The sequence below is a fragment of the Dipodomys ordii genome, unplaced genomic scaffold (genome assembly GCF_000151885.1).
Source record: "Dipodomys ordii isolate 6190 unplaced genomic scaffold, Dord_2.0 Scaffold26, whole genome shotgun sequence".
NCBI classification, from domain to species: domain Eukaryota; kingdom Metazoa; phylum Chordata; class Mammalia; order Rodentia; family Heteromyidae; genus Dipodomys; species Dipodomys ordii.
Window position 1 is genome coordinate 2,072,354 of NW_012267242.1, and position 14,879 is coordinate 2,087,232.

The 14,879-nt window shown below is 37.7% G+C and overlaps 1 protein-coding gene across 1 annotated transcript in view; it reads left to right on the forward strand.

The window, feature by feature from the left end:
* The first annotated feature begins 1,754 nt into the window (after positions 1–1,754).
* The window catches only part of Ppp2r5a (protein phosphatase 2, regulatory subunit B', alpha), a 41,019-nt gene continuing 27,894 nt past the window's right edge, over positions 1,755–14,879 (forward strand). Inside the window, exon 1 of the mRNA XM_013014979.1 lies at positions 1,755–1,870. Within this exon, the coding sequence (XP_012870433.1) occupies positions 1,804–1,870 (67 nt within the window). The 5' untranslated portion in view covers positions 1,755–1,803. The remainder of the gene's footprint in view (positions 1,871–14,879) is intronic.

The window sequence follows — 14,879 nt, forward strand, 5'->3', positions numbered from 1 at the left end:
AAAAAAAAAAAACACAGTTTTCCCTCTCAGGTGATCCTACATATTTTGAGAACTGCTTTTTTTTCTTTTTTTTTAGGTCCAAGTTGGTACTTAGACTAGGTATCTGACGCTTTCTCGCTCATTGGCTAGTGTTCTGCCAACTTAGCCATGCCTTCAAAGCCCTACCCCCTTTTCTTTTTGGTTGGTTGTGGGGCTTGAACTCAGGGTCTGGGCTCTGTCCTTGAGCCCTTTTGCTCAAGGCTAGCACTCTACCACTTTGAGCCACAACACCACTTGCAGTTTTTGAGTGGTTAATTGAAGGAAGGTAAGACTCTCACAGGGACTTTTCTGCCTGGGCTGGCTTCGAACCTCAATCCTAGGATTATAGGTATAGGCCATAAAAGCTAGAGAAGTAATGCCTTGGGTTTGGAGGTGTGAGTCAGGTGGTAATGCACACGCTAATGAGCAAAAACATCAGATACTGAGTTCAAATCCTAGTCCAAAAGGCGGGGGGGAATGTCTATTTAGAGTACAATAGTTGCTATGAGTTATAAGTGAGTCTTAAGTTTTCATAATTTTCTAAAATAAACTCATTTAAAGAATGTCATATTCTTTTTTTTTTGTCATATTCTTAAATATCCTGTTCTTTTATAATGGCTTTATTTTTATAAAAAAAAGTAACTGTTAAAAATAACTCAAGATATATTACAAAGGTAGAAAATGAAACTTCTTATTGTCAGGAAAACTCTCAAACTTGCAAGCATCTTCTCATATTTTTCTGTTGGAGAAATCATGTAGTACATTGTATGTTAGTCTGTAATCTGTTGATTTCACATAATATAAATAGCATTTTCCCAAGGAAAATAAATGTATAATTGTTACCAAATATAATTTTTATTTCTGGAAATACTGAAGTAACTACTTTAAACCTTAGTTATAAATTCCTTATATTAAAATAATAGTTTTTTCTTTTTTCAGTGTTGGGGATTGAACCACAAGAAATTATTTCTAAGTGTATTTAATTAATTTAAAAATCCAATTAAAAGAACGCACTATCTTTTCAAAATCAATACAATAGTTTTCATATAGTATCAGAATTCTTTTTTTTTTTAATTGTGAAAATACTGTACAGAGGGGTTACAACTAGATGGACAAGATAATGAATACATTTCTTTTTTTTGGGGGGGGGTCCGGTCGTGGGGCCTGAACTCTAGACCTGGGCGCTGTCCCTCAGCTCTTCAGCTCAAGGCTAACGCTCTTGAGCCACAGCACCACTTCCGGCTTTTTTCTTTTTGCTTATGTGACGCTGAGGAATTGAACCCAGGGCCTCAGGCATTCAAGGCAAGCGCTCCACCGCTGAGCCACCTTCCCAGCCCTATGAATACATTTCTTATCAAGCATTGAGTTTCAGAATTCTTTGATTCCTAACCTTATACCCACTGTTCCAAAGCCCAACTGTGATGGAGAGAATCAAGTTGTCTCTGCAGCATAGAGCCTGCTGTAGGATTTGAACACCTTGTTAAGGAAGGTAATACTTTATTCTGTAGAGTAGGTGGTGCTTCTTAAGAGTTATAGGCAGGAAAGAGGGTAAAGAGAATTTCACAGCCATAAAACTGAAAATAACCATTGTAATATTTGTTTTTTCCTGAAAAGTCTCAAATGAGAATAAAGATACTTCTAAAGACATGTTTTCTTAATGAATAGTGGGATTTACATTAAAATGGAATTAAGGAAATGATACAAGTCTTCCATTTATTCTCTTAGGCAGGAGACTGGTTTCAGCATTTGGCCTACTAAGTTCCACATCCCAGGAATCTCTATAACATGCCCTATCCGCTCATCTTCATTCCTTGTTCTTGCTGTATAATCAAAAAGTTTGTTCATACAAAAGGTAACATACAATTAATTTTTTAAAATAAAAATTAACTTCTATAATGGAATAGTTGTGGATATATTTATATTTGAATGGTAGTTGATTAAAGCATGCAAGTATTTATCCCTTTGATAGCTTTAGATAGTAATCTCAGAGTTTTCTTTGTAGTAGGGCTTGAACTCAGGATCTAGTGCTGTACTACTTGAGCCATACCTTCAGCCAGCTTTTTTTCCGGTTAATTGGAGATAGGGTCTCACTAACTTTTCTGTTTGGGATCCTCTAGCTCTCAGCCTCCTAAATCGCTAGGATTACAGGTATAAGCCACTGGCCACTGGCTCTAGGTAAGAACTCTATTAAATTATCAAACTGATAGTGTATATGTGTTGAACTTTACAGAAGTGTGATGTCTATGATTTTTTTCTCACCATTTTTAATTGTAATGAAACCACAGAACCTTAACTATGTCATATTTAGTCAAAATGCTGTGTCACTTGTTAATAAATATATCCATTGTTACTTTATAACAGCCTTGTCTCCAAAGCTTCAAATAAAGGCTGATTTTAGACTCTTAGTTATTAATGTTCTAGGGGTATTGCCAAAAAAAGCTACATGTCCTATATTCTGTGCCAGTTTCTTAAATTAGAATCCTGGATTGCATCCTCAGCGTGTCACTGTAGTGGAAGTGGTATTGCTAGGTTGCTATGATACACAGTGCTTGTTCCATAATTTGTAGCATGAATCCTTCCTACATGAGATCTTACTTTAGGTTTCAAAGATGTGAGCAGAAGTAATTGGAAATGTGATCTATAAGACTATTTCTGTTACAAATAATTATACCTGCTCCTTCAAATATTTATCTTTAAACATAGAGAAGTAACGAAGACCTTAATTATTCCTAAGAAGTCTATCACTTGATCTTACTGAAGATGGACAAGAAGAGGAAAGTTTGTAATAGTATATTAATATTTCATTGTATTTATACTTGTTGAGATATATGATATATATGCATGCATACATATATGCATACATATAACACATATGATACATATACACATGTATATATGTATACATCTATAGGTGTGTGGATATATATAATATATATGTACGTATTTAGTTTTTGGTGCTGGTCCTGGGGCTTGAACTCAAGAACTGAACATTATCCCTGAGCTTTTTTGCTCAAAGTTAGTGCTCTATCACTTTGAGCCACAGCTCCACTTCTGGTTTTCTGGTGGTTAAATAGAGATAAAAATATCACAGACTTTCTTGTTCAGGCTGGCTTTGAACCACGATCCTCAGATGTTAGCCTCCTGAGTAGCTAGAATTATAGGCATAAGCCACCAGCACTCAGCTATAGGCAATACATTATATTAAGACACATTTAAGATAGTACCAACAAAACCATATAGGGAAAAATTCCAGATTATCTTACTGTACTAATTTTTAAAAATCAATTAACTTAAAAACAACCATACATAATGTTACTTCTTTTTTTCATTTTATGTGTTGGTTTTAAAGTTCCCTTTTATCTGTTATTTCAAAGACTTTATCAGTCTAGTTTAGTATAAATTAAGTGCAACTTCAAAGATTAAACAAGGGTACTGAAGGTTGTCTTCTGTTCACATTTGTGGTGGACTGAAGTTTATGTGACTGTTCATCAGTGACGTTACCACATTTGCTGTAAACTTTTACTGTCATTCAGTGATGCCTGGGTTATTTGATATGAAGAACATATAGAGACCAGGACTGGACTACATTTTTTAAATAGTTTTCATCACTTAAGAATGAAATTGCAAGCCGGGCGCTGGTGGCTCACGCCTGTAATCCTAGCTACTCAGGAGGCTGAGATCTGAGGATCGCGGTTCAAAGCCAGCCTGGGCAGGAGAGACCTTGAGACTCCTATCTCCAATAAACCACCAGAAAACCGGAAGTGGCGCTGTAGCTCAAGTGGTAGAGCGCTCGCTTTGAGCTGAAGAGCTGAGGGACAGTGCCCAGGCCCAGAGTTCAAGCCCCACGACCGACAAAAAAAAGAGAATGAAATTGCAGGGGAGGGGAGATGGTGGGGGGGAGATGGGAAGGGATGAGAAGGGGAAACAAAGGAGGAGGCAACAATGCTTGATAAGAAATGTACTCATTACCTTGCCCATGTAATTACGGTATTTTCACAATTAAAAAAATGAAATTCTATATATTCCATTATCAACCTTTGTTTTCTTAGAATTCCCTTTTCCCCATTCCTAAGCAACCACTAATCTACTATCTCTGTATTTTTCTGTATGCATAGTCCCTGAGCTTCTTTTGCTCAAAGTTAGCACTCTACCACTTGAGCCACAGTGCCACATCCAGCCTTTTCTATCATGTGGTACTGAGGAATCCAACCCAGGGCTTCATGTATGCTAGACAAGCACTCTACCACTAAGACACATTCCCAACCCCTGTATGGTCTTTTGTGACAAGCTTTCACTTAGTATAATATTTTCAAGGTTCATCTGTGTCATAGCATGTAGCCATTCATCATTTGGATTGTTTCTGCCTTTTGATTATTCTGAGTAATTTTGCAATAGACAGTCATGTACACATTTTTGAGTGAATATATATTTCTCTTGGGTGTATGTCTAGGAGTAGAATTTCTGGTTCATATGATAATTCTGTGTTTAATTGATTAAGGAACTACTACACTATTTTCCACAACCGCTACATCATTTTACATTTCTTCCTGCAATGTATGAAGTTTCTGATTACTCCACACTCTTGCCAGTACTTTTTTCCCCCTTGGCATGGATGTGAATATATTATATTTTAATCAGAATAACCTTCTCTATTGCTTTGCCTTTCCCTGGCCCACTATAATGTTCTATTGATCAACAGCTTTCATTTAGAGTTTATGCCATCTTCATACATAGTTGTGCAGTGTATTTTGGTATTATTCGCTGTTCACCATTCTTTATCTGACTTTGTTATAGCCATTCTAATAAATGTGAAGTATTGTCCTATTATGGCTATGATTTGAATTTCCCTTGTGACTAATAATAGGCATCTTTTAATGTTTATTGGCCATTTGTATATCCATTAAAGAAAAGTCCAGTCTGATGATCCCTATTGTTGATTGGCCTGTTTAGTTGACTCACATTTAATGTCATTATTGAAATATGTGGATTTGTATCTCTCCTTTCCCTTTTTGTTTTCTGTGTTCCTTGCATCTTTTTCCTGCTAGTTTTATTGCTTTTAGAAATGGCCATTTTCTTTTTTGTTTGGTTTTTTTAATTGTGAAATTACCATATAGAGTGGTTACAATTACATGAGCAAGGTAATGAGTACATTTCTTATCAAGCATTGTTGCCTCCTCCTTTGTTTCCCCTAACCATCCCTGCCCTCCTATCTCCCCCCCCCGTTTCCCCCCCCAAATGTCCATTTTCTTATTGAGCATTTAAATTTGTTTAATGAAGCTTTTCAGTATGTATTTTTGAGGGTATTTTTTCTTTTATTTAATCATACACATTTTAATTTATGGGTGGCTCAGTGGTAGAGTGCTTGCCTTGCATACATGAGGCCCTGGGTTCTATTCCTCAGTACCACATAAGCAAAAAAGCTGGAAGTGGTGCTGTGGATCAAGTGGTAGAGTGCTAGCCTTGAGCTGAAGAAATGAGGGATAGGGCCCAGGCCCAGAGTTGAGGCCCCTTGACCAACCAAAAAAAAAAAAAAAAAGAATTTGGTTCAACTTTATACTTCATTAATTTCAGTGAGATATAGAATCATTACTCAAATTTTCTAATATGACTATCATGTCTTTTTGTTATACAGTCATGTATTAATATAATAACTCCAATATTAACTTTACATTGTTTTACTTTCCTACCAGTAGTTATTTCTTTAACTCTGCACTTCACTGGTGTTATTAGTAAATATATTCAATTCCTATATATTAACAACTCAGCAACACTTTTTTACTTTTACTGTTTTATGCAGTGGCCTGCAAAATCCAGTTAAGAAAGAAAATAAACTTAAAATGTTATATCTGTACAGTTACCTTTATTGATGTCCTTTGGGTTTTGTCAGATACAGTCATACAGATTAGCTTCTGTGGTCACTTGCTTTCAGCCTGAAGGAATTTCCTTAGTATTAAGGGAATTAGCTGGCAAGCCAGCTAACAATATTTAATTTTTTTCTGCCATGAAATATCTTTGTTTGACTTCATTTATTTTAAAAAAATGTTGAATATAGAATTTTTGGTTGAGAGTTTTTTCTTCAAACACTTGGAATGTTATTCTGTTTTTTTTTCTTTTTTCTTTTTCTTTTTTGTGTGTCCTGGAGCTTGAACTCGTAGTCTATGCTCTGTTCCTGAGCCTTTCGGTGCTCAAGGCTAGCACTCTTACCACTCAAGCCACAGCAATACTTTTGGCTTTTTCTGAGTTTATTGGAGATACAATCTCACAGACTTTCCTTCCCAGGCTGCCTTTGAACTATGATCCTAAGATCTCAACCTCCTGCGTAGCTAGGGTTACAGGTGTGAGCCACCGGAGCACAGCTTGTTATTCTGTTTTCTAGTCTCTGATGTCTTTGCTGTGAAATTAGTTACTAATCTTAGTTCCTCTAAATAACTAGCTGATTTATTTTGCTGTTTTCAAATTTTTCTCCTTGTCTTTGACTCTCAGTGTTAGTACAATAAATCTGTGGATCTCTGAATTTCTTACTGGAGTTTTTGAGCTTAGATTTATAAAGTTAGAATAATTCAATACATTTGGGAAGTTTTTAGTCATTTCTTCAAGGTATTTTTTCCCCTTTCTCTCACATTTCTCCTAACACTTCCACTATTTTTCTTCATCCTTTTTATTTTCCATCCTTTAGATTGTGTAATCTCTGTTGATGTATCCTCAAGTTTCTTAATATTTTCTAATGCCAGGTCACATCTCCTAATGAGTCTTGTTAGTGACTTAAAAAATTCTCTTATTTCAAATTCTCTCGCCAGCAGTGTTCTCTACAGGGGGAACATACTAGAGTTAGAATTTGGGCCGCATGCTTGTTAGGCAGGTACCTGTCCCCCATCCCTATTGCTCTGGTTATTTTTATGCTGCTACTGGGGCTTGAAATCAATACTTCTTGCTTTCATTTGGCTTTTTCACTCAACTCTGGCATTCTACCTCTCAAGCCACACCTTCACTTTCAGCTTTCTGCCCTGGCTGATTTCAAACTTTGATCCTCAGATCTCAGCCTGCTGAGTAACTAAGTAGCATTACAGTGAGCCGCTGGTGCCCTGCTTTCTCTGGTTATTTTTGTGATAGGGTCTCAGTTTTGCTCAGGCCAGCCTGAATCTTGATCCTCCTCCTCCATAGCTAGGATAGTACAAGCTGCTATGGGAATTCTTACGAACTTTTTACCTGAGTTGTTGCTGAAGTATGATCCTTCTGATCTGAGTTTCTTGTGTAGCTAGGATTACCAATGTAGACCACCACAGCCAGCAGCATCTTCTATTTAACTGTCACCATACCCTTCTTCACTTCTTTAATCATGCTTCCTTTTTAGTTCTTTAAATTCGTACATGCATGCCTTCCCTCCCTCTTTCTCTCTTCCCTTCCCTTCCCTCCCTCCCTTCCTCCCTCCCTCCCTTCCTTCCTTCCTTCCTTCCTTCCTCTCCTTTCTCTGTTCTCCATTTTTTTTTGTGTGTGTGTGTGGTTCTGGGAATTAAACCAGGGGCCCCATGTGTACTAGGCAAGCACTCTACCACTTGAGCTATGTGTCCCCCCTCCAGCTCTTTTGGTTTTTTATTTTGTTTCTGAGATAGTGTCTCACTATGTTTTCTGGGCTGGCCTTGAACTCATGCTCCTCCACCATTGATTCTCTTACTTTTGTTTCCAGAGTAGATGGAACTACAGGTATGTGCCACTTTGCTGAACTGAATGTATTTATAATGATTCCCTTGAAGTTACATTCCTCGAAGTTATATATCCATGTCTGGTTACTCTGAAGTAGTTTCTTCTATTTGTGTTTATTTTCCTTTTTTTCTTGGTCTATAGGCCATATGTTAAAGAAGGAAAGAAGAAAGGGGAAGGAGGGAAGGGAAAAGGGATGGGAGGAAGTGAAGAGAAAGAAGGGAAGAAAGGGTATTGATTTCACTCTTTTGGGGCTTATTATTGTTTGGTTTTTTGTTGATTAAGTTTCCCCCACCACTGATGCTCTTCAGAGAGACACTACTTTGGTATACCTGGTCACCCATGTGGCAGTGCATATAATCATTTGTCTTTCCTGATCATCCCAGCTATTAAGTTCCACTGTTTCCAGCTGACTGCTTAATTGTTTCCAGCAGTGCTTTGGGGCACAAATGGTTCTGCAGGCTATTTAATCCAGTCAAATTGAGGCTTTGAAGGTAGTTTTCAGGGTCATTATTTGATACTTGTTCTGACACCAGGAGAGCTCCTCCAAGTTGGTCCTTTTCCTGGATCTCCCCTGGATCTCTCCTGGATTATGGGTTAGCCCTGGGTATTCTTGGAGTGTAGAAATGCTCCATTCCCTTTCACCAGGAAACCTGCTGTTTTTGAGAGGAGCCTTTGCAGTCTTTGAGAGTACTCTTTGACTTGAATGCTTTTGTACTCTGTTGCAGATAAATTCTTTCTCCGGGAAAAGATGTGGACTAACTTGTATGGGTGAGGGGCAGTAACCTGTGGTCTTTTTGGTTTGCCAGGATGATTAGGGTCCCAGTATTTCAGTGGTGCTTTCTGTCTCTCAACTGCCCTTGGACAGAACTTAGTCTCATTAGCAGGTAACTATGGACAGCCTAAGAAATGTCAGTGTCCTGTTTTTTACTTGGAAGAAAGTTATTAGTGGGCTTGAGGTGGAGGGATCTCTGTGTTCTTAGATCGTGGATCTCTTTGAATGGAGTTACTTCCTGGCTTCAGCCAAGGCAGTTCAAATAACCATTGTTACTGAATTTTCAGACATTCTTGATTAGATGTTTCCATTTGCTATTTATCCTTAGGATTATTTCTGGAGAGTTAAATGGGTTTTATTTTAAAATAAACTTGTAGGTTGGGGATGTATAGCTTAGTGGTGGAACACTTTTTTTTTGTTGGTCATGGGGCTTGAACTCTGTCCCTTAGCTCTTCAGCTCAAGGCAACCACTCTATCACTTGAGCCACAGCTCCATTTCCAGTTTTCTGAGTGGTTTATTGGAGATAAGAGTCTCATGGACTTCCCTGCATGGGCTGGCTTTGAACCATGAGCCTACTGAATAGCTAGGATTACAGGCGTGAGCCACCAGTGCCCAGCTTGGAACACTTTTATGTTGCCATGGATTTGATCCTCAGCACTGCAAAATATATAATAGATAAACAAGTAGATTATAAGTAAATAAATAGTAAGGAAAGAAGGGAGAGAGGAAGGAAAGAATGTGAGGGAAAGCAAGAATGAATCACATTCGTTTCCTTGGGGAGCAGGTCTGTGAAAAACTGCTTATCTTGTTGCAAGTTTGACTTTTTGGGCTACTACAGTTTTAATTTGTTGTATGGTAAAAATTAGTACTGACCTTTATCTACGATTGCATAGTTTATAGGTATAAATGAATGCAAATACATTTGGAATCTTAGAGGAAATGGAAAATTCCCTGAACTGCTTCTAAAATTGGCAAAAGAAGAAACAAAAATCTCAATTGGTTTATGTCTGATTGAAAAGACATTTACCAGAGAAGAAACTCACAGAATAGTGTCCCTTATGAACAAAGATTTAAAAATCTTATATAAAATATTAATAAATTGAATTCTAAAGTATATAAATAACATGATACTTCGTAATTATGGGGAATTTATGCCAAGAACATAAGGGCTGTTTTACATTTAAAAATAACTCACTATGTAGATAGAATAAAAGAAAAATATCCGGCTGGGAATGTGGCTTAGTGGTAGAATGTTTACCTGCATGAAGCCCTGGGTTCAATTCCTCAGTACCACTTAAACAGAAAAAGCCAGAAGTGGCACTGTGGCTCAAGTAGTGGAATGCTAACCTTAAGCAAAAGAAGCTCAGGGACAGTCCCAGGCCTTGAGTTCAAGCTTCAGGACTAGCAAAAAGAAAGGAAGGGAGGGAAGGAAGGAAAGGAAAGAGGAAAGGAAAGGAAGAGAAAAATAGATTTCTCACCTTAATAAGACACATAGTTTCTTTCTGTATAGTTCGGTATATATCTTTAGTATTTAGTAAATTCCAGCTGTTTTAGTAGTTCTCTGTCCATATAGTTCAGTAACACTACTTGTTTGGTTTTTGTCGTTGTTTGTTTGTTTTGTCTGTTTGGGGGCTTGAACTCGAGGCCTGGTGATGTCCCTGAGCCTTTTGCTCAAGCCTAGCACTCCACCACTTTGAGCCACAGCTCCACTTCCAGTTTTCTGGTGGTTAATTGGAAATGAGTCTCACAGACTTTCATGCCTGAGCTGGCTTTTGAACCACAGTGCTCAGATCTGAGCCACAAGAGTTGCTAGGATGGGCCACCAACCTCCTGCTAGGCTGCTTGTTCTTTTGAAAGGTCTCAACCCTGGGCTTTAAAAGTCCATCTGGAAAGTGCTGCCAGATAGAGCTGATGTGAGTGTTTCTGTTTTCCTTCTCTTAGCTTCATGATCCTGGAGTGCCAGCATCTGTTTCGTGTATTTTATCCAGTTTTTAGTCATCTACAGTGGGAGGTCTATTCTGCTGGGAAAGTCTTATCACATTTTTATCATCTTTAGCCAGTGTCTATAAAATGATATATGATATTTGATGGATAAATTAATATATACAGTTTATATATATTTGCCTTTTATTACTGTGCTTGAGTGTGTTTTCATGTCTCTTGGTCATTTTTTGTATTATTACCCTTTTTTCCCTGTAGATTTGTCTTTATTATTTTTAGATGTTCCTTTCTGCATTTTGGTTACGAAATCCTTTGTTGATTATAAAACTAAATGCTTTACAGGTTTATTGTTCATATTTACTTCTCTTGCAATTTTTATATGTGATAGAAGTATATAATCTTATTTTTATAGTCAGAATATTGAAATGAAAAATTCCCTGCTTATTTAAAAAAATACCAGCCCTACATTTGGTGTACAACTCTGTTATATATTAACATTCTACCAGTGCACATCAGCCTGCTTTTACATGCCTTATTCCCCATACTCCCAGTGGTCTTTGTGTATTTCTCTACCATGCCATGTAGTTTTAATTACTTAACAGGATAAAATGACTCTTTGCTTCTTTATCTTTTCTTTTTTGGGGGGTCCTGTCATGGGGCCTGAACCCTGGGCCTGGGCGCTGTCCCTCAGCTCTTCAGCTCAAGGCTAGCACTCTACCACTTGAGCCACAGTGCACTTCCGGCTTTTTTCTTTTTGCTTATGTGGTGCTGAGGAATCGAACCCAGGGCCTCATGCATGCAAGGCAAGCGCTCTACCACTGAGCCACCTTCCCAGCCCCTGCTTCTTCATCTTAAAAAAAAAAAAAAATCATCTAGACTGTTCTTGGCTCTATTTTTCCAGTTGAATTTTAAAGAACAACTCTTTGGTTTCATCAAAACATTGTGTTAAGAATTTGATCCAGCCAGGCGCCAGTGGCTCACACCTATAATCCTAGGTACTCAGAAGGCTGAGATCTGAGGATCATGGTTCAAAGCCAGCCTGAGCAGAAAAGTCCAGGAGACTCTTATCTCCAATAAAACCAGAAGTGGCCATGTGGCTCACATGGTAGAACTCTCACCTTGAGGTGAAAAGTTCAGGGAGTGCCCAGACCCAGAGTTCAAGCCCAAGACTGACCAAAAAAAAAAAAAAATTTGATCCAAATTGCATTCCTTGCCTGGATTCATTAGGGAAGATGTTGGCTCTTATTACCTATAAATATTATAAATCTTGATTTGTCTTTATTTCATGAAAGTTTTACAATTTTCTTCATAAAAAGCTTGTCTTTTGTTAGATTGCTTAGATTGTTTGCCTTTGACTTTTAGTCCCAATATCTATGAGGAATTTTAGGCCACATGGAGAGGTCACATATGGGAGTGTTGATAAGGTCCTCAGCTAGTCCTTGAGCCAAAAGCTAGAGTCAACTGCTAGACACACAAGTGATTTAGGTAGGCTTCACAGGAACACTTAGCTAAGCTTAGACATTATGGAGCAAAGACACACTGTTCTTGCTATGTCCTGAGTCCTCTACTCAAACAGCAGTAATTATTTTATGCAGCAGAAAGTGTATATACCAGAATCAATCTGATTATGATTTGACTTCTATAGATCTACCTATAGGAACCACATAATCAGGATATACTAGTTTAGTTTATTTACTATTTTTATACTAATTAGTTTATAGGGGAAGTTTTCTCATCCTAAATTAATTATATTTATTTGTTTATTTCTGGGACAGGATTTCTCTGGGTAACCTAAGCTAACCTGAACTTAGATTTCTCCTGCCAAAAGCCTCCTGAGTGCTGAGATTATATTTGTGCCACAATGCCCAGCTCACATTGGTTATTTGTTATCACTTAATGAACTTATATAATTTTTAAGATATATTAGTGCATAAAATAGAATAGATTCTGACATTGGAAATTCATCATGAACACCAGGCTTCTTGGGCAAGTAACTTTACTCTCTATTGAGAATGAAGTAACGGGGAGAAAATTAGTTTTCATTCCATGACATTGCTGTAGTGAGATGCAGCTTCCATTGTTTGAGTTGAAAGACCCAGTCCTTCCTCATGCTTGGGGGTAAATTCTAAGGTTACCGCTCCCATCAGTGGAGTATGACAATGCAAATAGTGCTGGGCCCTATGGATATATATGTATGTGTGTATATGTATAATGTTTTTTTCTTATACGTTTTATATATACCTTTGACATAAATTAAGCACAGTGCTTTCTGGTATAATTCATTGCTATCAGTGGGAAAATATTTTTCTATTCATATCCTCCTTCCTTTTCAGTTTTTTTTTTCTTTTTGATTCTACAGTAGAGCCTTGGTATCTGAGAATATGTGGTTTGAAGGAAACTACTGTTGAGGAAAAACCATGAACGAACTCAGGATAGGAGGTACCTCGGTCCTATTTCCCATAACTCTGCCCAGCATCCACTAAGCCTTTATTGTTGGCTAGTGTCAGAGTTGTAGATTGGCATTCAAAGTATAATATTATCTTATAGCATGACTTTTCCTGCTAAGAAGTCTGGTGGCTACCTACCTTTGGATCTTTTGTGGGTAACTTTTTTTTGGTTGCATGGGGCTTGAACTCTGGGCCTGGGCGCTGTCCCTCAGCTCTTCAGCTCAAGGCTAGTGCTCTACCACTTGAGCCACAGTGCCACTTTTAGTTTCCTGGTGGTTTATTGGAGATAAGTAGCACGTACTTTCCTGCCCGGGCTGGCTTTAAACGGTAATCCTCAGATTTCAGCCTCCTGAATAGCTAGGATTACAGATGTGAGCACTGTGTGCCCGACTTTTTTTTTTTTTTTTTTTTTTGAGAAACTTCTAATCTTTTCAAATGGACATCTGAATTTTCACAGTGATGTGCTAAATCATTGGTTATTTTTTCCCTGTTTATTTGGTTTTCTTTCTTGTTACAGGCTTTCCTTGAATGTATATTGGTCCTTTATTTTTCATTAATATGTATGAATGAACAAAAGAAACATTTTAGGAATTGGATGGGACTATATCGACTGTTTTGTTTTACTTAGAGTAAAATAAGATGCTGTACTCCCTCATAGAATGGGCTGGTAGACTCTATTTAATTCCACTGTTTCAGCAGGTCTTAATCACTTCCTTTGTTTCACTAGATAGTTGTAATCTTGAACTAATTGGAGTTCTGAGAGAATTTATAATCTCCTTTGTGACTTCTGTCTAGGTTTTGTCAATTACTTCCTCCTTTGACTTTTCCAGAAAATGGTTGGAAATGTCTTACTTAAGTGCCTGTTTTTATCTTCTTCTTTTTTTTTTTTTGTTTTGATCTACTGTCATTCTAGAGGGATTGAGAAGAAATAAAATGGCCATTCTTAATTAATATGCACTATGAATGTCTTAAGTGAGCAAGAATTTAGAATACAGTATTTAAATGAGCCGGGCAACCATGGCTCATACCTGTAATCCAGATCTGAGTATCCTGATTTGAAGCTAGTGTTTCAAAGCCAGCCCCGGCAGAAAAGTTCCTTTGAGACTCTTAAATTATCTGCAGTTAACAACGCAAAACCAAGAAGTAGTGCTGGGGCTCAAAGTGGTAGAGTGCTAGCCTTGACAAAAGAGCTCAGGGACAGCCCAGGCCCTGAGTTCAAGCCCCATAACCAGAAGAAATAAAATAAAAGAATTCAGCCTGGAATGAAACTTTTTTTGGGGGGCGGGGGGCAGGGTGCTGGTCTTGAGAGACTTGAACTCAGTGCCTGAGCACTATCCCTGAACTTTTGGCTCAAGGCCTCCACTTCTGCTTTTTTGGGTGGTTATTTGGAGATGAGAATCTCATGGACTTTTCTACCCAGGCTGGCTTTGAACCACAATCCTTGTATCTGAATCTCTTGAAGGGTTAAAGATATGAGGATTAAAAGTATGAGACACTGTTGCCTAGCTGGAATGCAGCTTTTAAAGAACTTTTGATATTTTAAAGATAGTACTGTCATTCTTCTTATTCTAGGTTGTTGGAATCCAAGCATATATATGGAGATAGATAGATAGATAGATAGATAGATAGATAGATAGATAGATATTTAATCCAAGCATGCATACACACACACACACACACACACACACACACACACACATACGTACACTTTATGACCTTAAGCATGTTATATAGTATTTCTTTTTTTTAATCCTTTGTGGTGCTGAGGATAGAATTCAAGTCCTCACACATGCTGGGCCAGCACTCTATTATTATATGCCTAGCCCTCAATCTTATAAATTTTACATATGGTAGAGCAATATTCAACAAGCTATACATACTTCACAACTGACTATACACACTTGTGTAAAATAATACCCATACATGCAGTACACTCCGGTTTGTTTAACTAGTTGTGATCCATTAGTAGGATCTTAAAGTATAAGTCATATACAGCTTC